Genomic DNA, 24,634 nt, shown 5'->3' with positions numbered 1-24,634 from the left:
GACTGCCCTTGGCTGAAGTCTTTATTTTTCCAGTAAGAGCGGATTATGTAGCCATGGCAATGGATGTAGCAGTCAGAACACACCAGAGTAGCCCAGGTCTGATGAGTGTATGATAGTTTTTTTTAATTTTTATTTTGCTTCAATCCCTTTACAATACATTACAGCTACTGTTCAGGACTAGATTTTTCTATGTATTTAATGTAGTAGAATGTCACTTGTGCTTTTAGAAGCTCAGTTGGTCAGAAATGTTCAGGAAGGACAGTAGGGCTGTGGACTGTTAATGCGTAAAGAAGACTACAATGAGATTACTCTTTTCAGTTTAGAAGCTGGACACTGAAGTGGAGGCCACTGGTATGTCAGACTAGAATGAGGGATTTTATAGTATTTGGTGTATGTTATGAGTGACTGTAATCTAAATTGTAGCAGTTCTGTGGCACTCTTCAGATTTAGGTCATGAAAAGCTGAACTAGATCATGATATCATGCTGCATTAAAGTTTTTGTGTAGTCAGAATACTGGAACCTTTTGCTTAAACAATGAATGAGTGTTAGCGGTTACATTTTAATTTATGCTGAATTCCCTCAAGTGGCTTAAATGATAGACTATAGTTTGTCTTTTTCCTTTTTCCTGATAAAGCAAATGTATTTCAGTTTTTTTGCAGTGTAGATGCTCATTTTCACTTTATTCTCCTGGCACAGAGCAATGGATGTTCTTTTTCTGTATTTCTATGAAGAGCTCATTTACGGTGTGCTATGTGACAAAGCTTTTTGCACTCCATTACTGTGCGCATGACATGCATCAGTAATGCTTTTTTTCATGTCCTACAGCATGATTTTAGGGACATCATGAACAAAGTACATTACTAACTGCCTGTGTACTTGTACACAAGGAATTGGTTATGGATTTGATCAGGGAATGTACAGACTTCAGAAACTCTGTATGTTTCTCTCTATTAAAATGTAAAAAATAAAGAGTATAAACTAAAAATCATTTGGGAGGAAAAAGGATGGAGGAAGCAATAGAGTGGAAAAAAATGGGGCACAGTCAGTAAAAGTGGACCCAGTGGCCATATGTTCAACTCCATGTCTTCATTCACCACTGTGGTTTTGGAAATAAAGGGGGAGGGTAGAAAAGGGAAGAAGAAAGAGATAGAGAGAAGAGGGATTACAGGCATAAAATCCCACCAGCCATCTGTGCAGGGTTGAACTTGATGGGCAGGGTGGGTCACCATATATAATCCAGCAGAACTGAATGAACAGAATATCAGAATATAATCTCCATTTGGAAATTATGCTTGCTGCAGGACACAGAGTGACCTTGCACTTCAGCCTAAATTTAAAGCCTAATTATGCTGTTTACTTAGGAAAGAGAAGTAGGAAATGAAGGTTGAAAGCTTTTAATCTCTCTATTTGATTTTTTTCTCTATGTACTGAATAGTGTAATGTTATTAAGTGCGTATATATTGATGCTTACAGTGGGAGTAGTTTAATGATGTAGTCTGAAGTTATTTTCAAAAGTTGACGTATGTGTGGTCACATGCTCAATGACTGTTTAAATTGTGTTTGAATGTGTTTGAGTCATGTGAAAGCTTCAGCTCAGATTTAGCTTCACTTAATCTGTGTGTGTGTGTGTGCGATTTTTACACACATGTTCTTTTATAAGCCTAGGCGAATGGGTCATTTGAATTATTCATATAGAGAGAGAAAATGTCATGGCATCATGGAGATTGAGTTACACTGTGAGTTGAGGGGTGGGGCTAACTTTAGCCTGCAGGACACTGTCATACCACTCACAATTCAATCTGGGTCACAAATCAAAAATTGCATATGTAAATTCAATTCTAAAGTATAAAAAAATAACAAATGATATAAGATTGAATTGTGTTATCATTTGTTATTTTTTTATACTTTAGAATTGAATTTACATATGCAATTTTTGATTTGTGACCCATTATGTTTTAGGAAAGGCAATTATGCAGAAGTGCACCTGAATCCATTTGTTTAATCAGGTTTCAACCATTAAACAGCTGATTAATTCTGTGCAGTGTGCTCCAGCTTGATTGGGGTGGGGTCTTGCTGCCACACTGGCAATTTGTAGATAACAATCCTATATCCTCATATAGGACTTTTGTGGGAATTTTGATGGCAGCCAGGAAAAAGAATAGGACCCTGGACAGATCCTTGTGGGACCCATGGAAATTTTATTATTATTGATGCACAATCATATTAAAATCAGATTGGTGTCAGCGGATAATTCGAAGATTAGACTGAAATATTAACCCAATGTTGAGTCACATTTATTTTGGCTTTAGACCTCTTATGCAGAGTAGTGTGTGTGTGTGTGTATGAGATTGTGTGGACTAAAGGTAACTGTGTAATATTTCTTTGTATAAGCTTTGAAATCAAATTTAATGTGACAGTATCACAGCTGTTCCTCTATTTTCTTTACCCAGTAACCCTCTGTATTATTGTCAGCAAAAGAAAAAGTATGTCACACTGTGTGTGTGTGTGTGTGTGTATGCAAGTGTGCTTATTGCTGTAACCCTATCTCTAATGCTATGCTCTCACACCTCCTCATAACAGCCTTCTGTGTTGAGTGGTAACGAGGCCCAGCTGTGTGTGTGTGTGTGTGTGTGTGTGTGTGTGTGTATTTCATGGCTGGTCCTGGTTCTGGTCTTTCTCTCTCTCTTTCTGCCAGGCCAGATGGCTCCTGTCATAGAGTGAACTGATAGAAGGAGGGAGAGAGTGAAAGTAATGAATAGAAAAAAAGAAAGCTTTATCAGGAGGAAGCAGATTGTAATGGGAGACAACACATCTGCAGCTGACAGTGTGTGGAGGAGACAGGACTGGGCAGCCAGAAGTGTGGACACTGTATAAATATATGGACTTGTAAATGTTCTGTTTATTGTACCTCTTAGCCCGACACAGTCTTGTACTTGCCATATGTGTGTGTGTATGTGTATAAACACACACACACACACACACACACATATATATGTGTGTGTGTGTGTTTTTTTTGTTATTTCAGATTATCTCTAAATTGATATAAGAAATTCTGCACTGTACATATTCCAAAAGAAGTACACAACATCTAAATTTAGTTTAGCTCAGTAACTTAACATTCCATAAACAATTTAGGTGCAGAATTTTCAATCCTCCTTTATTACTTCATTTCACTTCTGATTTGTTTAGTGTACAATACATAAAATAATTCACAATAAATTCCTTGTTCAGTGTAGTTTACTGCACTTAATATTAGCAGTAAGTGTTTGTACAATGTGTGTAGTTGTGTATTTGGGATGTGAAAGGTGTTGCAGATCATCTTAAATCCTAGTTACCTTAAAATCCTTGCTGCATATCATGCATATTCATAGATGGGACAGAAGCAAAACAGGTGAAAAGTTTATTAAATATTTCAGTTTATTTTATTTTCCTGTATATATGGGTATATATACTGTAATATATGGGTGTAAAGTGAATATGTAAATATATAATCATTGTAAAAAATACTGTAAATAATATCATCATTCATTCATTCATTCATTATCTGTAAGCACTTACCCAGTTCAGGGTCGTGGTGGGTCCAGGGCCTACCTGGAATCATTGGGCGCAAGGCAGGAATACACCCTGGAGGGGGCGCCAGTCCTTCACAGGGCAACACAGACACACAGATACACATTCACTCACACACTCACACCTACGGACACTTTTGAGTCGCCAATCCACCTCTGTAAATAATATATTTATTTAAAAATTAATTGATAACTATAAATATTTATTGTGTATAAAACAAGCATTCACCAAAGGATCAGTCTTTGCAAGTGGCATACCACTTTGTGCCATAGATTTCAAATGAAACTTCAAACAGAGCAAATAAAGTACATTTTTCTGTGCATGATTTCATAGAATTTATGCCTTCCAAAATCCACAAGGTTAGAAATAACAGTTCATTCAGTGTGCCCTTTGAGCCCGGAATTGCATGTTAAACTGTCAGGATACTGTGATAAATATAGCCACATGGGCTTCAGAGTGATTCAGATCATTGTTGTCACATGACAATTTGCCACTGTAATCTGAAAATGTATTATGTAAGGAGCGAGCTATACAGCAATTTTCTCTGAGCTCAAGGTAGTCTCTGATGGTGTGAAAGACAAGATGAGCCCATGTTTCAGCTTGTTTTTAGGAGACATGGTCATTGATTTCTCTGAACCAAAGAAGAAAGGGACCTTTCAGACTGTTATCAGTCAAAGGTGCAAAAGCAAACATCACCTGTGGTTTGGGGGTGCATCAGTGCCTACAGCATGGTTGACTATAGATATGAACATTCTTGGAAGTATATATATTTTTTCACATATTACAATAGTTAGTACATGTGCTATTAGTAATCAGAAATTCTGCCATCAATGTGACACATTTTATTGGGAAGACCATGGTTATTTCAGCAATTCAGTGTTAGGTCTTGTTTTGCATGTGCTACAAAAGCCTGGCTTTGGAGACACACAAAGCCCTTTTCCTCCAAAAGATTTTAATTCAGGATTCTTGGAACCCCTACTGCTGTCAGGTGAACTGGCCTGCATTTCTAGTTCTTTTGATGGGAACAAAGGACATGTCATCAATTGGGGAGTTGTGAGGTTGCTCCTTTTCTTTTCAAATGAGAAAATGTATAACATATCATTTCCCACTTTCCCATTCTAAAACAAAACTATTTACAGACACTGTTTTTCTGGTCATGTACCCAGCAGTCCATTGAGGACAATATAACACTTCATTTGAGGCTCTGTGCTCTTTCTGGAGCTTCTTTAGCACAACATACATACGGGCACTAACATGGTTCATGCTAAAGAACCTACTATTCTTTGGTTACAGATGGAAATGAACTTTTCTGCTTCCAGAAGCTATTTGTATTCGTAAAAATGCACTGAACGGTTTCAAATTAGATTTGTGAACAGGAACCAAACTTATTTTATGTTGGTGGAAAAGGGCTAAGGCTAGGGATATGCTTGCTTGTTTGGCCATGTTTTCACATAGACAATAGTCTGCTTTGTGAATGTAACTGTTCACATACTGTCTATGTGCTATGCTTGTAAATGGAGGCTTCCACCCGAGGGCAGACCAGAGAAACTTGGCTGTGACACAGCCATCTTCCATACCTTCCACCATTGTAATTCTGTTGATCGCCTGCAATGCTCCTAATGTTTACTTGTGTACTGCACCTTGCATATGCGTTGTGTTTATTTTCTGAAGACATACATAACCATAACAGTGATATAACACGGTGTTAAACATATCTTGGTTCCAGCTTATTTGGAGTGGTGTTGTGTGGCACAATAGATAACTCCACCGCATTGCACATTTTGCACATTAGTCGCTCATATATATAGAGTAAATTAAATTTAGCAAAACCACACATAATAATACGTAGTGTTCCTTTAACAACATTGCCCAACATATCAGGAGACGGTTTTATAAAAAAGAACAGGCAGTGTGTTGTAATACATTTTACTCAGTACATTTTTGAGACTGCTTTTACAGGCATGAAACTCTCTCTAGACAACTAGTTCCCACAGCCTTTCACAATGGACTACTCCAAATGACTTTCTTCATAATTATTTAATTATGTGTGAATTTGGGATAATGTGTGGAATTCCTCTTTAAGACCATAATATACTGAAGCGTCTACTCTGTTATTCAGGTATTTATGCACCCACTCACTTCTTTCTCTCTGTATGCTTTACACAGCGTGCTCAGAAAAAATGCACAAGCACACACACACACACACACACACACTGTGTAAATGCTCATATTACAATGCCATGTAACAGCAAGAGACATGTTTGGCTAATAAAAGGAACTGAAAAACATAGATCTCTGGAAATTCCACTGGGAGACCAGAGAACGCCACAGGGTGTGCTTGTGTGTGTCAGTGTGTGCATTCATGAGACGTGTGTGTGAGCGAGAGAGACAGAGAGGGAGAGGGGTGGGGGGATGAGGAAAAAAGGAGAGAGGAGGGGGCTGACAGCCTGTAAATGCCTTGGTCATACGAATCATAAATTTAAGAGAAAGGGAGGGAAGAGGGCGGGTGGTGGAGGGGCAGCGAGCAAGCGAAAGGGGGAGTGGAGGAGGAGGAGGACAACTGAAGCCACGACGAAAGAAGAGCAGCGGAGCCACTTGCTTGGACTGGCACTCGATTTTTTTCCCCTCACCCTTTCTTCACGGCTGCCCCTTTTGGCTCCCACTTCTGCTTTTTTTTTACACCAGGATAGGATTGTTTTCTCTTGGCAGAGGGCGAGACAGAGAAAGAAAAGAGAGAGGGACTGGGCAACAGAACAGTGGGAACGTGGAGAGTTGCTGGAAGGAAAAGAGAGGAAAGGGGGGAAAAAAAGACGGGAAGTCTTCAAAATGAGAAGAGCAGGCTAGTGTATGTGTGCCGGGACTGAAGAGGGCTGGGGACAGAGAGATATAGAAGGGGTGGTGAGGCTGATTTACGAGAGGAGGAGAGAGGGAGGAGGAGGACGAGAAGAGAAGCAAGGAAGGAGAACGTGGAGGAGGAGGAGGGATCCCCCTAGGACACACTCATTCTGACACTCGTCTTTTTTTCTGCTCTCCTTCCATTTTTCACTCGCTCTGCACAGCTCTTAATGGGAGGAATGTGGAGGCAGCAGTTTTCAGGCAAGCAGCATGTTTCCTCACACTCGCTCAGAGGCTTTCTGAGAGAGGGGAGTGTGTGTGTGTGTGTGTGTGTGTGTGTGTGTGTGTGTGTGCGTGTGTGTGTGTGTGTGCGCGCGCACATGTGCGTGCCTGTGTGTTGTACTCGTCATGGATTTGATAACGATACACTTAACTGATTGTTTGTGCTGCTTTTTATTTCAAGTTCCCTAATACATGCACACACATTATAGAAGTGCATATGTTGCAGTAAAGTGCTGCCTATAGGGTCCATGTCTTTATTTAGTTTTATCAATAACATTTTCTTCCTTAGGTCTGCGTATGATGTTAATATTTTTTTCTCAGAATGGTGTTCATGTTTGTACCAAAAAGACATCATTCATTTTCACATTTTTATTTCCTAACTAGAGAGACTTGTAAATGAGTTACGATTTGATTGGCTGTCCTGTTTTATTCTTTACTCAAAAAGCAGTTGGTGCTTAAATACTCTATTTTAGTGTAAGTGGGCTGACATAAACTGCTCTAGAAGTAAATATGTTATACAAGAGTTGGTTGGTGTGACATCACAAAAATATTTTCTTCGGAGGCTGTCCATGAACTCGATGGTAAATTACTAAGAGTGAATGGTATGGGTTCAAATGTTTACATGCTACATGAGATGCAATTGTTTCTTAAAGCCTAAGAGTTTAGAATGCATAGGTGGTGCTAAATTGCTGCAGACCAATTGGGCTGATATACATAAATACATTGTTTTTTTTATATTTTTACTGAAACAAGTGTGGACTCAGTGGATGGAATATTTTAAAAGTTAAGTTGAGTTTTAAAAATGCCAGGATATGAGCCCTTTAATAATATATGCTGCTTTTTTCATTATGATCCCTTTTCCTATGGTCTCTGGCCCGTGTGTATGTGTGTGTGTGCACATATTTTGAGTGGAGGGCTGTCAGACGAACACCTGACAGAGGGTAGAGGGAGGGAGGGAGGGAAGTGGAAGAGAAGGAAAGAGTGACGCATTACAAAAGCTAACTTTCCCTTTAGTCTCTCTCTCTCTCTCTCTCTCTCTCTCTCTCTCACTCGCTCTCTCTCTCTCTCTCTGCCTGTTTGGCAGCATATCTGAGATTTGGATGTGTGCTGAGCCTGTTGGCGACTCGTGTAGTGCGCTGTGTGTTTGTGTTTGTGTATGAGTGCAGTTCTTCACAGGACCTCCACTAGCATACTGAGAGAGATTACGTTGCTAGGTTACCAGGAGCGGCCATTGATAGCGAGGTGAAGCCACTTCACTGCCAGTCTGTTTCAGCCAAGAATCAATCTCTCCCTCTCTCTCTCTCTCTCTCTCTCTCTCTCTCTCTCTCTCTCTCTCTTTCTTTATCCATTGTGCTCCCTCTTTTGCTGTCTACCTCATACATTCAAGTACACCAAACCCCCCCACCCACCTCCCACACACATGCACATGAACACACACACTTTCTTTCTATCTGTCTGTCCCACATACGTCATCTTGCCAGCACGTTATGGAAAATTTTTCTCATTTCCTTTTGTTTTGACAGACATTATTGTTCGTGTGGTTTTTACGGGCAGCATTACATTGCTCTCTCCCTGCTTCCCTCTTCTTCTGATTTTGAAAGTTTCATTTGTTAGGAGTGGGTGTGACGCTCTTGTTTTGGATAAGAGTAGTATGAAGATGTCCTGTTTATTTAAAAGTGAATTTCTGAGGTTGAGATTGTCCAAAAAAGCTTTTAGCTTTGGCAGCGTGGACTCCTGCAGAAGTGTGAGGGACACTTACAGCTGTCCCAGCTGTTTTTAGCTGATTTTACTACTAGAACAGGTGTGTCCAGTATTTCTCTCTAAGGACTGGTGTGTTGGCAAGTTTTCCTTCTCAACAAGTACAAACACAAGTGAGTCCACTTGTGTAATTTCTTAGTCTCTGTCTACAAACAATGGATCACATGTTCTCCAGGTTTGTTGAAATGAAAACCAGCAAAAAAAACAACAGGACATTCATATACTTGAAGACGACAAGCACAACTATTAACGGTTATGTGGGCATATGTGTGTATTAATGCTTAAGTATGCGGTGTAAAGTGTGTGAGATCCCCTGCCATGTCATCAACATTTCTGTCTGATGGGGTCAGTTTGCCTTAAATCTAATTCCAGTCCTTTGATTTGAATTGCACATCTTTTAAGGAAACCAGGGACATGGCTGGGTCCCTGAGATTATTACTTTTTTAATAATAACACTGTAAATAATTCTGAAGCACTGCTGAAGAATGGCTTGAAAGAATGAGAGGGGAGAGAAATGTTTCTTCCAGATGCCATTAAATTAAATATATTCATAATCCTGTAATCTCCATGACAACCACATTCACAGCAAGAGCATGAGCGGGAAAGTCATGCAAAGTGTGTTTCTCTTCTCCTTCAATCCTTTTCTCATCCACTTATTTATGCAAAGTGCTTCTGCAGTTCTTTGAAGTGCACAAACACATCAACACACTTCTCTCTTTCTCTCTGCAGGTATAAGGCCTCAGATCATGAATGGGCCAATGCATCCCCGGCCACTGGTGGCTCTGCTCGATGGGCGAGACTGTACAGTGGAAATGCCCATCCTCAAAGATCTGGCAACTGTGGCTTTTTGTGATGCCCAGTCCACACAGGAGATCCATGAAAAGGTACACCCACCTCCTCTTTTGCTTTTCCAGTATTTTTCACTTTATGGCTTTTATGTCTGATGTTCATTAGTTCTCCCAGACAATAAATTAAATAAACCTTTCTACAGCAGGTGAATGTACAGTGTGGTCAGAATTATTTCACCTAGTTTTTTGGCCGTGAGTCTTTTGAGTCTACATCTTTAAAAAAAAAAAACTAGCACAGCTGCCCCAAATTATTATTTTGATCTGCACATTTTAGTTGATGGTATACTTTTGAGAAAATCTTAAAAGGTAAAAAAGAGATGTTATGGTAACTAATGAATAGTGAACGCTGTATCAGATATCCTAATCACTAGAATGTGATCCTCACACAGTAAAGTTTCTACAGAATTGTAAATATCAACAAAGGAAATGTGTGAAAAACATATTTCAGAAATACAGGACACGTATGTCAACCAGCAGGAAAACATTTCAAGACTGTGAACTAAGATAGATGGAGAAAACTAATCAATGTGACGTTTTAAATGATACTTCAAATGTGTTCAAATGAAAACAAGACCCACAATTATTAAGAAAGAACGTGTGTGATGCAAAATATGATGATGCACCAAATAAATAGTCTAGGAACTGGATTGTGAATGCCCAGTCTGCTCCAGTTCTACTCAGAGGCCAACAAGGTAGTGGTGGGGTCTTGTTCTGGGCCTGGTTTATTGATGATTAAATTATTTTTGTGCAAGATAGAGGGAAATTGAACTTCAAGGAGTATTGAACCTTCTTGCTTCTCATTATACCTGTGAATGATTCAAGACAAAAGTTTGGCTGATGACCAAATTATGGAGTGGCCTGCTTTGTTACCAGATTTAAACCCTATTAAAAAGTTATGGGGCGTTTTGAAACAACAAATTAATTCAGCTGGATATCAACAAGAGTTCAAATATGTTCTCTGCTGCAAACAGTATCAACAAAGTCATAATCAAGACACAAGTTTTGTAAATGTACAGACTGTAAAGTCTTGTTTTTATGCAAAGTGCAAATTGTCATATTTAGTTGACATAGTTTTTGTTACATGATAATTGTGAGCAGGGTTTTTTCTTTGGAACTTGTACTCATTCATTCATTTTTAACAGCTTAAAATCTTGTCATCTGCCTACTCAGAGTCATTTTGCACAAGGCAGGAACACCCCCTGAATGGGGTGCTAGTGCATCCAATAGCCAAACCACCCACCAACATGTGTATTTAGACTGAGGGAGGAACCCCATGCAGACACAGGGAGAACACACCAAACTCCTCACAGTGACCCAAGGCAGGGTTTGAACCCACAACCCCAGGAACCTGGAGCTGTGTAACAGTGGCACTACCAGTTGCACCACAGTGCCTTACTGAAACTGTATTTACTTTGTACACAACAGAAAGGTTTACTTTTTTTTTTTAACAAAATGAACTTATCTGCATTATACGGCGGTAAACGTAAAATGATTCTGAAGACATTGTACAGTCGATTCAAAGGTCTGTTTGTCATAATCGTGATATCATTTTGATCTATAAGTACACATCTTCCCCAGTTTCAACCAAGGGTGTAGATTTGCTTTTGACATTGGTGAGGACCTAAGAATCTATGCCCCCCCCCCCCCCCACCCCCTTGTTTTTTTTATTTTTTTATTTTCCCACTTCTCTTTGATCCGTGATAAAACGATATCTGACAGTTGGCAGTTGGCTGTGCATTTAATTTCAAAACCATGTTATTCATAGCTACAGAAGATTGTAGCCTGCTGTATGCTGTGCGCCAAAGCCTAGCATTGCCATTAACATTATTATGATGGACTCATTTCCTTAGCGAACTTGACTTTAAGTGACTTACAATTTCTTTGAAAATAGAAAAGGGAAGCTTTTTTCTAATTTTTTTTTCTTTGGAAGGGATCAAATTATTGGTGGGGACAATTCAATAATCACTGGATATTGGTGGGGACACGTCACTTCCGTCCATGCTAATTCTGTGCCTTTGGTTTTAACAGCCACCATTAAGATTTAACAGAAGAAAAATAAAATTTAAAAGCCTGTGTGAAACTGAGAACCTTAATTAATTAACAATTTGTATGTTTGACTTTTTAAAAATCTGCCATTTGGTGCTTTTCCACTGTATGGTACTCTACTCGCTGTTTGGCACCCATTTCCAGTATAGTTCATCCAAACCCAGAATAGAGTAGGTACCATGCAGTGGAAAAGTGCCGTTTTTAAGCCAGAAATCTCTTTGGGTGCAATGTTCTGGGAGTCTGTTGCTGCCAGTGGCATATTGCTGCAAATTAGCTTGAGGTACCTGGGGGACACTTCACTGTATAATTGATATAGCTGTTGGTACTACTTCTCTTGATGACAATTTATATTCAAAATGCTCATAAGATAATGATGATGGTAATAAACACAATGAGCTCTTTTGGCAGGTACTCAATGAGGCTGTAGGAGCAATGATGTATCACACAATCACACTGACCAGAGAGGACTTGGAGAAGTTTAAAGCTTTGCGCATTATCATCCGCATTGGCAGTGGCTACGACAACATTGACATAAAAGCCGCTGGAGAGATGGGTAAGACTTACTGCAGCTGTAATCCCAGAGCAAATACAAGCAGTGTGTAGTAACAGAATGAAATGCATGATACCAACTAGCTGAGTTGATGTCTGTATTCCATATATTTTTATGTTTTGTTCCAACCTTTTTTAAAATTCAGTATGCATCCCTGCAGATCCTAATATTATATTTGAAAAAAGAACGGTCATGCCTTAATACCTTGTTGAAAAGTGTTGCATATATTTAAAACTAGTTATATAACAGAACGGTTAAAAGTTTGTCATGCATACGTTAATGCATATTTGATTTTGAACCTGTTGGACTACAATCTGTTTGGATTAAGGACACATTAATATGTGATATTTCTGGGTTATGTTGTACAGTGAAAATTGTATTAGGAGAGCTTATTCTGTTCTAGGGCTATTCCTGTCCTAGAAGGATTTTAAAACTCATTTACTGACAAACCACTGTGCTTAGTTTAGTTATGTGACCTCTGTTTAAATACGTGACCTCTGTGTTCCAGTAGTCCAAACTGAATTGTTTGCAAACCTCTGAAAAATGTCTTAATCCCTTTGTGTGTATTTTCTGAGATATTATTGCCCACCTGTAGCTGCTTGTTGACAGTATTGTTCAGAAGCACTGTGTGGGAGCATATGGAGTAAAAAGGTTCTACAGGCTTTCAAAGTGTATGACTCACACTGGGGTTAGTACCAGAGCATTTTGCTTCTTATAGGCAATGAAAGATAGAGGGTAATTTGAATTCTTTGGCAAACCATTTACTGTCAGCTTGGAGAAAGGGAAAGCAGCTTGAAAAGGCTTTGCCTATGCTTTTCTGAAAAGCCGAACACTGTATTGTAGCTGTCTGGAGAAACATTATCTCTAGCACAATGTCCTTCCTCAGAGAGAGGGTTTTTTTTGTCCCGGACACAAGGCTGGTTAAAGAGTGCTTTGAAGGAGGTCTAGTGTGAGGTGAAGCAGGGCAGAGTCACACTCATAATAAAATTAGATGGGTGAACACTGAAACCACTCGATCTTTCAGTGATGATAAAGCATATATAAATCTCAATTTATTCCTAGGAAACAGACTTATATTTACACTAGTATGAAGGTTAGAGTCAATGGATCACTACTGCTTCTAACTACAGTTACTGATATTTTGCAGGCAACATTGTTGACTTTGGTGTATGTCCCTCAGAAATGTCTAAAAAGAGTAGAATATTAGCATTTAAAAAATATTTATTGGGGTATTTTCACAGCATGTGTTTAGACCTATAGTTTTGCTTTTATTTTTTCAGCTGTAAAGAATAGCTTGAGAAGCACTTAATTTATTTATATCTTTAGTCATTTGCTGTCAGAGCTTCAGTAAATAATTTTTCACAGACACACATATAAACCCATTGTCTATCTGTGTTTGGTCTTTTAGGTATCGCAGTATGTAATATCCCATCAGCAGCTGTAGAGGAAACAGCAGACTCAACGCTCTGCCATATCCTTAACCTGTACCGCAGGAACACCTGGCTGTACCAGGCTCTCCGTGAGGGCTCACGTGTCCAGAGTGTGGAACAGATCAGAGAGCTGGCCTCTGGAGCTGCACGCATACGAGGAGAGACACTCGGACTCATTGGCTTTGGTGAGACGGAGAGGGAGTGATAGACTAACAGCTAGAGAAAAGCACTGATAATATAAACTAGCATTCAATGGTTTGGAGTCATTGTTCAAAAGTATGATGTGTACTTTATAAGAACAAGTCATTCCAAACCTTTGAACATTGGTTTACATATTTAGAATGATTAAAATGTAGGAATAGGAATCTACAAATATAAACACTTTAAATAAATTGTCAGTGTGGTACAAAATTAAGAAATATTAAATGTGGCAGCATATTGGGGTCCTGGATTCAGACTCTTCCTTGGGGTTTATGAGGAGTTGTGTGTTTTTTCTGTGTTTGAGGGGGTGTCTTCTGGGTGCTCTAGTTCCAACACAGTTCACACCATATTTGTAGGTGGATTGGCAGTGTGAAATTGTCAGGTGTGTGAATGACTGGGTTGAGTATGTGACGCCCTGTGAACTGGTGCAACTGGTGTGTTCCTGCCTTAATCCCAGCTAATCCAGGTAGGCTCTGGACCCACTGCAGCTGTTTACCCTCAGGATAAAGGGATTATCGAATATGAATGAATAAATGATGAAATGATGCAATGATGAACACTGTCATTCTATTAACTGTTAAATAACGAATTTGTAATAAAATTGAGATTTTATAATACATAGTCAAATCTATGGCAAATAACTTAAAAATGACATTAATGCTAAAAAACATAATATAAACTTATTCTTGTTCCAAAAAACTGTTCTTCACATTTTTGTGACTTTTGTATTCTAAAAAGTAAAAAAAACGTAATTATATGTTATCTATGTCACTGTTTATATCTAAAATTGCCTTACATGCTTTTAGAAGAGATGGGTAAAGGCATTAAAATAATCCGGTGTATGTGTTTTGGTGTTTGTGTGTTGTACAGGCCGATCAGGTCAGGCGGTGGCAGTTCGGGCGAAAGCATTCGGCTTCAGTGTGATCTTTTATGACCCATATCTGCAGGATGGTTTAGAGCGGTCACTGGGCGTCCAGAGAGTTTACACCCTCCAGGATCTGCTGTACCAAAGTGACTGTGTATCTCTACACTGCAACCTAAACGAACATAACCACCACCTCATCAATGACTTTACCATCAAACAGGTGTGAGGGGCATAAGACACCAACACAAACACACAGAATACACGGACACCAGGAAGATTTTCACCTAAATCTGGAAAGCACTGTATTAAATACACTGCTTCCACCTAGTGGCTATTACAGCCATAAGAAATGTGGTGTTTTTAATATATGAATGTTTGAAAATGGCTGCATACAATAATATCATTCTTTAAGAAACAGTTCAGAGCATAATAAATCCCAAACATCCGGACAGTTTGATTTTTTGGGTAATTTTCAGAAAGTGTTATTATACAAATGTGAATGGAAACACTGCTTATCTAAAATATCAGCAATATAACTCCAATACACACTTAGATTTGTAAGCAGTTTTTTTTAGTAAAAATAAGCAAATTCTTTGTTAATTTATTACGCATTTAATAATCACCTTTTATTTTCATATTCCTACTTTAAATGACTGGTTTATTGCCTCTTTGTAGATGCGCCAGGGAGCATTCCTGGTAAACTGTGCACGAGGGGGGCTTGTGGATGAGAAAGCCCTGGCTCAGGCCCTGAAGGAGGGCAGAATCCGGGGAGCTGCTCTGGATGTTCATGAGTCAGAACCATTCAGGTGAGATTTTTCTTCATACATTTGTATTCATACAGGCCTTGTTAGTTCAGTCCTTTTATACTTTGATTTTTCACAGATGGTTCACAAGTCTAGACTATTCATTTAAAGTTAGAATCTGTTTCCCTCTTTCATTTGTCCTTTATTTCTTACTCTTTATTCTTTGCTTCTTAAGTTTTACCCAAGGTCCACTGAAAGATGCTCCAAATCTAATCTGCACCCCCCATACAGCGTGGTACAGTGAGCAGGCCTCGCTGGAGATGCGGGAGGCAGCTGCAACTGAGATAAGAAGAGCCATCACTGGTACGTTCTTCCCACACACACATATCAGCACTAACGAACATTAGCCGTCCATTTATGAACTCTTGAATAATGTCACTCATACAGCGTGTCTGAAAATGAATACAGATAGATAGTAATGTCGAATCCCTGGACAGATCAACCCACATGTAGGAAAACATGACCATTCCATTCTGGTAGGTCAGCTGTAACATGCACAAAATGGGAGGTCTCACACTCAGTAATAAGAGAAGGAAGGAGGGCCATTCAGAGAAAAGAAAGCCAGTGCTTTATGAAATTTTTATCATTTTGTTTAGTGCTAAATTTTGCAGATTTAGTCATACAAAATCCAAGCAAGTCAATTCAGTAGTGAAATGTGCTTTCTTTAGTGTAAGAATGCAGTCCATGCATTCATCACTAAATATTTTCAGTGTCCATGCTATGGCTGTGTGTTTGCAGGTCGCATTCCCGATAGCCTCAGAAACTGTGTCAACAAAGAGTTCTTTGTTGCCAATGCACCATGGGGAGTAGTGGAGCAGCAGGTGCATGCAGAGCTTAACGGTGGTGCTTACAGGTAAACACTTTTTCCACCAGCTGACCTTTTTCCTTCTTGCTTCCATCTGATCTTTTCTGCATATATTAGTTCCCCTGCACAGATACAGCTGTTGACTATAGCAGAATATTTCTGAACATTTAAGGAACATTTAGGAATGAATGCTTTTATAATGGTATATATACATTGAAATTACGTAGACTAGCCTTCCACTGACTCTTCTATCTCTTGGTGTACTGTCCAAATCAAACACATTTTCTGGCCCTGGGTGTGCTGCTCTCTCTGACTGCTTCTCTCACTCAGCAGAGTGGCCCAGCCGCTACCAGCTATATCTCCTGGCGGCCTGCAAGACAAAATGTATACCTAAACTCTGCCAGGTAAATATCAGTACACAGTATCCAGCCAAACACAAGTATGTACTTCTACAACTGTTGATGATTAATTGTTCCTTCTGTAATGAGACAGAGAGTGTTGACACACATGTACATTAGATATTATAATGACACTAGACATGTACAGAGATTTGGTGAAAGAGAAATGAACAGTCTGATACAGTTCTTTAAACAGTATAAGAAGGCTATGACCTTTTTTACTGGAGATGTACTGTGTCTCTGAGAATACTTTCTGTTTACATGCCATGTCACTTTAAATTCTGTCTTGTATAGGCTTCTTCCATGATCTCTCTTTTGCTTGAGTGGTTTTCTTTGCTTGTGTCAGCTGAGTCTGTAACATTTATTGCTGAAGTAAACATATGATTAACTTATTTATTGAGTTGTTGTGTCATATATAAATTTAAGATGTTAAATTTTGATAAATCATGGACAGCTCATAAACCAATTTCTTCTTAGTTATAGCAGAGGCCATGTGTTTGACAATGTGTTTCTCTGGCTCTGCTGCAGGCTTGTTTGGGGACATGTGGGCGTGACTCCTGGAGGTGTGGGAGATCCAGCAGAGGGCACAAAGTCAGCATGGGTGTCCAGTATCCACATCTAGCCGCATTCAATCTCCCAGCCTCGCCAAGCCCCCTCACCCAGCAAGCCTCCCACACACAGCACAGAATTCTACACAAAGCCAGAACCACGGCAGCCACAGTGGCTTCCAATAGCGGCTGCTACTGACCAGCAGCACTGACCAACAGCACAGTTCTCTCAGCCAGTTAACTCCAAAACAGGGACCAAAAGAGTATTACTGGCTAGCAGCTGCCACTATCTGCTGTGGAGATGGTACAAACATCCTCCACAGAGGTGTTCTTTCCTCCTCTCTGTTCAAGGGGATTCTATATTTTTCTGGACTTATTTTTGTTCCAGATTTTTTTTTTTTATGTTTTCCCCACAAGCGTGTTTTTCTTTTGTCTTATGTGACATATATATTAATACCTGTGCAGACGCAGGTTCGTGCGGTTTTCCAGTTTCCAATGTGAGAGGTGGGTTGAGCACAGACTCTGCCCAATTTTCATCTTTGTTGCTCTGGCTGAGCAGTCAGAGTGCTTGAAGGACCTTTGACATCACCTGCCTTGCCTGACTGAACACAGCATCACTTCTAAATCAGTTATAGTCAGTCAACATGTGTTTTGTATTCCCTTATTATTGTCTGTTCCTTTGAAACCAACCAAATTAACTCTTTTTTTTGTTGAAAGTGATTTAGTTATAGTGTAATACATTGTATTTATCATAAGGAAGCTTAAAAGGTTGTCTGTAGCAACTATGATAACCTTTGTTATGGCCCTATCCCTCTCCTGACTTGGCCTTTCAACCACCTGACCTTAGTTATAAACACAAGCGCACAAGTCCATAAACCACCAGCTCCAGCATTAGCACTCTTGTCTTGATTTCCACATGTTTTTAAGCAACTAAGGCATGCTGGGAATTTTCACTCTCTTATTGCATTTAATTATAGAATTTAAAATTAACCTCATATTTTTTGTTTGAGTACTTTAAGACCATAGATGGCAGCTTAAAAGAAAGGGTCTGGAGCCAGGAGCCACCCCTCTCAGGAAACATTTATACAGTTTTGTCTTCAGAGTCTATAAACCAAGAACCAAGATTGAAGAATGATTTGTATAGTCACTTTCTCCTCTAGTTCCCACACACCACTATCCTTGAGGTTTTTTTTTTTTTTTTTTTTTTTTTATTTAAATAGACCTGACATTTAAACCATTTTATTGTTGAATGAATGTATGGCAGTTAGATTCATATTTCCTAGTTTAATATTACTATAACCCTGTGACCCTCTCTGGTCTTCTGTTGGTTCGACAGTTAAGGGACACCCCCTTGAGTTTGAGTTTTTGTTGCTGGGACATGTTCTTTTCTGCCCACAACACCAGGATGCATATTGGAGGAGAGTGGGCTTGGTTTCTATTGTGAGTGTTTGTATTTGTTTCTTGTACCAAGGCAAATATTTAGCTTCCAAAACAGTTCAAATAAAACAGACAAAATACCATTCTGACAAACCTATACTGTGACTGCGTGTTGTTTATCTTTCACTGTGGTTTATTCAATACATTTGTGTAAAATCGTTTGAAACGAATGAGTTCAAATGTGCTGACCTTCAGATGACCCCTCCAAAACGCCGTGCGCGCCTGAGCCATAAGGGGGTGCTGTGATACAAAATTGTTCATTGATGAGGGGCCTTAATAAGATTTTCTAATTACTATAGAGATGAAATAGGAGAACTAACAGATACATTGTGTGAGTATTTACTTATAAATTCTATATGAAATGTAGCTTTTACACTTTTTATATTATTATTCAAAAAGTTTTTCCCAAAGGGTCCAATGAAATGTAAAATATTCTATGAAAACAGTTAATATTTTTTATTTACATTTCTGCTGATGCCCATGCATAAAAACTACAAATCAGGGTTAAAAATACAGTAAAATTAACAAAATCCACAGTCATCAGATCAACATGCTTAAGCCCAGTGTCACTTAAATATATTGTTCATTGGAGTTCAATATAAACACCACTAAATGTCTGAAATATTGGTCAAAACTAAACATTTAACTCATTCTATTTTTTTTAATAAATTGCCAGTCTGCTAATACTCCAGTACTAAAATGATTTTAAAATGATCATCATGCATCTCTATTACGTTACATATAAATAAATATTGTATCGCCTTCTTTGTTATATATAATGTATTTTTTTAGATGTTTAAATATAAACAAGACTCATTTTATATTTCCTAAATTCCATTTGTATGAAAATTATAAAAGAAAAATTAGCAAGTATATCTACCTCCTATATTTATTCTAGCTTCTACAAAATATAATATGTGAAAATCTTGTGTTTAGTCTTATTATCTGCTATGCAGATGGCTTGACACATTCTATGTTTTTTAATATTTGATCATGCTTTCATTTGTAAGTGAGATGGAATATGTGCATTGAAAATTGAGTAGCGTAACATTTATACTCCCAGATGTATAGTAGCCTGTGGCACTTACATGTACAGAAGATGCCACAAGCAGCTGCTCCCTACCTCCAAGAGCTTTAGATACTTAATACCCAGGCACAGGGAATATATTAGCCATGCACATGGTGGACTCTTAAACAAAGATCGTTTATGACCTCCACCCTCCACTCCCCCCACCCTTTTTTTGTGTGAGAGAGGAGAGAAAACATTTCCGAGCTGGCAGCAAGATATTTTCATTAGCGAGACTGAGAAGACCCCTGGCATTGTTTACACTAGCTGTTGTGGAACAGACTGTTAAACACAATATATTAATCATAGCCCCAACAACTGTACAGGTAAATATTAATGTAAAAAAAAATCCAAAAAGATAAACAAAAGCAGTTTTTCTCAATATGAAAACAAATATTTCAAAAACATTAAATATCAAGATGAAAAATAATTCTCTCATGAAAAATTATGGCTGGTTGATTTATATATTAATAGTCTGAAACAAATATATTTTCAGAAACGCTACAGTTCTTTACACTTTTTTAACTTGATCCACATATGGCATATTAAACAAGATATTTTTAACCGTGAACCTGAATGGGATGAAGCTGTTACAGAAAATGAATGAGTGAATGAAAGATACCTTTATAAAACGCTTAAAATATGCATTTTCAGTCATAGTCATTTTTGGTAATTAAACAGTTAGCGATAATACAGCTGGTTAAAATGTTCTAACTGTTGTAATTTTATATTTTATTTTATGTAATTTTATATTTTATTTTATCCTCAAAACGACTTGCCTCATATTTTGATTATGCAGATTATCAAAAGATTTAAAAATTAGTGCAATTGATCTTTAAATTTCCTACACTACTAGTCCTTTCGGCGATGTTAATATCAGAAACTGAACAGAGTTGTTTCTGCAGTTTAGCTTAAGCCTTTAAGGTTACTATGGTAACGAACCTGCTCTAAGCTCCGCCTAGTTCCGCTGGGCAGGTGAGCAGCTGGAAGAGGAAGCGGCGGACTCTGCGCGTATTCACAAAGAACAACTCTACATCTTTTAACCCACAGCGCTCCAAAATGTGTGGATTCGGTGAGAGAAGACACATTACTTTCACTCTTACTAAGCTTCTTAGTTACACGAGTTATAGTGAATTCCGGAGCTTACAGAATCTGGTTGTTGTAAAGTTATATTTTGCACTGTTTAAGATAAAGCTGTGAATTTGACTCGTTGAAGCCTATTTGGGGCCTATTTAAGCATTTAATGTTGTTCTGTGGAGTACAGCCTTGTTGATTCCAACTGCCTGCATTCTGGAGGGTTTAAATTTGATTAAACTGTATTTTATTTTCTCGAACCTATATCAACACGCTTACATTTCTCAGAAAGTGTTTTCAAACATGTCTAAGAGATGCTGTTGCGTTGGTGAATTGTTTTGGAGCCTGTGAAATGTGATGAATACGGATTCTTGTTCTCCGTGTGTTTACAGACAGAGAGAAGGGGCCTGGAAGGCTCATGGCCAAAGGACTTTCGCTTATCGTTGTTGGACACATAAATTTCATTTTGGGCGCCATTGTACATGGCAGTATTTTACGCCACATCTCCAGACCAAGCGGCAATATATCCACAGAATACACAGTGTCCAACATCATAGCAGTCACCTCTGGTCTCCTGGTGAGTTTTCTGAGGCTAATGATGTGTCTACAATTCACTGGCCTCTGATTCATCACTGACGTTATTCCTGTATTTCTTATTTCCACAAGTAGTCTATATCCATTTTCATGTCATGTATTTTTTCCCCAGAGCATCGCAAGTGGAATTGTTGCAATACTGGTGTCAAGGAATATTACCATCTGGAAACTAGTAAGAAACCTACCATTTATTAGTAATCTGATGTTGGCACGTTGAGAAATTCTTCCTTTGGCAGATTTTGTGGGGAACAACTTTAAGTTCTGTATCATAAAAGTTTTGTTTGTTTTTCACTGTGTGGGAGTGTGTGGTTAGGCTAAATTTCTCTTAGGCCAAATCAGATGTCTAGAGTGTGCCTCTGGGGTTATTGCTCTCAGGATTTGCTTGCATTTCAGAACATGTACATTAGTGAGATCAGGTAGTGATGATGGATGAATAGGATGAATGTTAGAAGGTTGTGCTCCATCACACCAGAGAATGCAGTTCCAGTTTTTCTTTGTTGATCCAGTATATAATGTAACATACAGTATGTGGTGTACCTGTTTGTACTGTATTGCAACTTCACTAAACATTTTCTGTCCCTCCAGCATGTGGGGCTGCTGGTGAGCTCTTTTCTGAACACCCTGCTCTCTACAGCCTGCTGTGTGGGGCTGCTGCTGGCCATCAGCCTCACTATCAAAGCGGACGGCAGCGTGCTCATGCATGGCTGCAATTCCACGGACATTCCTATTAATGCCCGCTCACCTGTCTCTGCCATCTGCCCCTTTGACACCACACGTATATATGTAAGTCTGCTTTGACAATTTAATAAAGTCAAAGACAATACCTACATTATTTCTGCACCATTTGCTTTAGTAATTCTCTAGTTTTTCATTACTACTGCTGCGCCATAATCGCTCAAGACACCAGATATGTATGGATCAATTGGCTAATTGTTATTTTGGTGAACCATTGTTTAAAGACAAATAGAAAACTAAACATTATAGAGTTTATTACTTTAACAGCAAATAGCTAGAGTAAAAATGTAATTTTCCACAGTTTTCTAGTGTATTCATACATACATTCAAACATAAAAATGAGTTATTGAGTGTCAAAACTGTATTGAGTTTCATGACTAAGGCCATCTGCTTCAGTGATACTGCTAACAACTAAATTATCCTGTAGGACACGACACTGAGTCTGTGGTTCCCCTGTACCTTGCTTTCAGCCATGGAGGCGGGCCTGTCTGCGTGGTGCTTCATAATAGGACTTACACTGAGAGGCATTGGACCGTGTGGTCGCACCTATCTCAAAGAGCAGGTAAATCATTAACTGAACGCAGAAGGAAAGAGTTTAAAATTGCTAAAGGTTTGCCGGGTAAAGCAAAAAGCCTGTCAGCAATCATTCACTACACGTTAGTTATGCTCATGTCATGAAAAGTTTTAATAGTTGGTCAGTCAATCCTTTTCATGCTCAGCACTCTTCTCTTTTTGGCTTTCGGTATTGTGTTTCATTAAAGCTGGAAGAGGAGGCCTTGGCATCCACATCAAAGGCAGATCCAGAATTTGCAGCTCCAAGCCAAAGCCTTATTGGACACCATTCTGCCGATGCATAGAGATGAAAATCAGCCGGAAAGCTAAGGTAGGACTTCTCAAAACGGCCATTTTGTTTTGTATTTCATGAGGCGGAAGAGCTTAAACAAAAAAGAGAATTTCATGCATATAATCTCTGATGATGTGCATCATTTGTGAAATACATTAATAACATAATCTTGGTATATATATATATATTTCATGATGATACAAATAATAAATTTAGCCATAATTAATTGATAATATAATCTTTTATAAGCTGTTAAAAATTCTTCTCATGAAACACTTACCCTTTTCAGGGATATGAGGTTGTGATGTGACAATAATAATTAACTGTGTCACATTGTTTTCTTTTTAATTTCAGATTTATTGTTGCAGTGCTACAGCTCTGTAATAACTCTGACTGCAGTTGTCAGCTGAACTGTAATCCCTGACGCCCTTTATGAATTAAGCTTAGTGTAGGACTAAAATGTATTGACAAATGTGATCCGTTATTGAAACTTTGCCGTCATCTGAGAAAATCGGCTGAAAATACTTCACCTGGTTGCATTCATAAACTAATAAAGTAAAGACTTGAAAAAAACTAAATACAGGGGCATGCACAGTTCCCCATAAGAGAAGCGATCTTAGGTGTCAGAAGAGGTGTTCAAAAGAGATTTTCAATGTAATCTTGATGGATTGTACAGGTATCAGTAATTCTTGGGTTTGTGTTGTACATTGCATACACTGTAAAATGTAATGTAAATCAGTGTTTGTACCTGGGAAAAGAAATAAGTTGAAAATAACCAACCTTTTACAAAACTTATTTTTATAATGGATTTAATAACTGTGGAGAAATGATTTTACATTTGTATAATTTTCATGTTATTAATTCATGACCTGATTGTCTTATTTTTTTTTCCTTCAATAAGTGCTATATATTATGTCAGTTTCGTAGTTAACTATGTTTATCTAAAGATACATAAATATAATTTAAATCATATTATTTTATAAATGTATATAAATGATTACTACACATTTTATGGTTTGAGCAGGGAAAGGTTTGTCTAAAAATATTCCTCCACCAAAAACCAAATGAGTATTAGTACATTATTTATGTTATATTTTCACATTTCAAGTTTTGTAATTACCTTCCCAATAATTAAAATACACGGCCAGTAATTAAGATAAAAGTTTTAAGTATATAAGCATACATGTTTAATATGTGTTCTGTGTCACTGCATTTATGATGAAGAATCTGATGTACCAAATATTTTGACCACTCCAGAGTTAGCAGTATACTTTTTGTTTTATTTTTTTTTATTTTTTTTTTTACACTAGAAAACACTGTAGTCTGATGCTGACTCAGGTGAGCCCTAATGTGTTACTGACAGATGTAGAAAGAGAATATGGTGAGTGAGTAGTGAGGCGTGTGTGATGGGAGAAAGAGTGGGTGCTTTAAGGGCTTACCCTGGGCTGGGTTTAGTGGTGAAATGAAAATCTCACTCTTAGAGATGATCCCACATGCTGAAAAGGGAAAATAAATATTGACATAAGGTTGAGACTGACCCTGTCAGAACAAAAAGTGTGTCACTACATGAAAATCAGATGTCTTTGCAGACCTCCTGTGATCCTGTTGGAGGCCTACCCATTACCATTAAGTATGACGATGGCAACATTTTTTTTGTACTTATAACGAAATGCACAAATTAAATGATATCAATTCATAACAAATGCTACATATTTGTTTACTTGTACTTCATGTTCATTTGAAATGTAATACGTTTGAATAAATTCATTGCAAAAAGCTTGTTACCTGGATTCACTCAAATGTAGTACTTTTTATTGATAGACTTTATACACCATAATTCTTTAAATGTACAGAACAATTGATTTGACCTTGAAACATAAGTCAGAATTTTGATGCCTCTTTGAAAATGCAGAGGTGGGTAAGGCACCTGAACCCAGTATTTGC

At 38.2% G+C, this 24,634-nt stretch overlaps 2 protein-coding genes across 4 annotated transcripts in view; both read left to right on the top strand.

The window, feature by feature from the left end:
* ctbp2a (C-terminal binding protein 2a) overlaps positions 1 to 18,465 on the top strand; it is a 37,963-nt gene extending 19,498 nt beyond the window's left edge. For 2 of the 3 annotated variants that reach the window (XM_066680445.1, XM_066680453.1), the window contains 9 exons: positions 9,176 to 9,330; positions 11,749 to 11,893; positions 13,299 to 13,505; positions 14,392 to 14,606; positions 15,062 to 15,192; positions 15,365 to 15,492; positions 15,928 to 16,042; positions 16,328 to 16,398; positions 16,921 to 18,465. In XM_066680445.1, the coding sequence (XP_066536542.1) occupies positions 9,176 to 9,330; positions 11,749 to 11,893; positions 13,299 to 13,505; positions 14,392 to 14,606; positions 15,062 to 15,192; positions 15,365 to 15,492; positions 15,928 to 16,042; positions 16,328 to 16,388 (1,157 nt within the window). In that variant the 3' untranslated portion in view covers positions 16,389 to 16,398; positions 16,921 to 18,465. Of the gene's footprint in view, positions 1 to 9,175; positions 9,331 to 11,748; positions 11,894 to 13,298; positions 13,506 to 14,391; positions 14,607 to 15,061; positions 15,193 to 15,364; positions 15,493 to 15,927; positions 16,043 to 16,324; positions 16,399 to 16,920 lie in introns of all 3 variants that reach the window. The other variant, XM_066680437.1, reaches the window with a different exon arrangement.
* A 1,945-nt stretch (positions 18,466 to 20,410) lies between these two features.
* krtcap3 (keratinocyte associated protein 3) lies at positions 20,411 to 24,448 on the top strand. The gene is made up of 7 exons (XM_066680426.1): positions 20,411 to 20,515; positions 20,910 to 21,094; positions 21,224 to 21,283; positions 21,697 to 21,894; positions 22,274 to 22,408; positions 22,608 to 22,729; positions 23,045 to 24,448. The coding sequence occupies exons 1-6, from the start codon at positions 20,503 to 20,505 to the stop codon at positions 22,701 to 22,703; spliced, it is 687 nt and encodes a 228-aa protein (XP_066536523.1). The 5' UTR covers positions 20,411 to 20,502; the 3' UTR covers positions 22,704 to 22,729; positions 23,045 to 24,448.
* The last annotated feature ends 186 nt before the right edge of the window (positions 24,449 to 24,634 follow it).

Source organism: Hoplias malabaricus, chromosome 1 (assembly GCF_029633855.1).
Source record: "Hoplias malabaricus isolate fHopMal1 chromosome 1, fHopMal1.hap1, whole genome shotgun sequence".
NCBI lineage: Eukaryota > Metazoa > Chordata > Actinopteri > Characiformes > Erythrinidae > Hoplias > Hoplias malabaricus.
Note: the sequence above shows the minus strand (reverse complement) of the source record. Positions and strands in the feature narration are given on the sequence as shown.

Bases quoted from the DNA above. Each gene is read 5' to 3' on its own strand.
- krtcap3 (XM_066680426.1), top strand. The intron at 21,095-21,223 runs GTGAGTTTTCTG...TTTTTTCCCCAG, and splicing joins CAGTCACCTCTGGTCTCCTG to AGCATCGCAAGTGGAATTGT. The intron at 22,409-22,607 runs GTAAATCATTAA...GTTTCATTAAAG, and splicing joins GCACCTATCTCAAAGAGCAG to CTGGAAGAGGAGGCCTTGGC.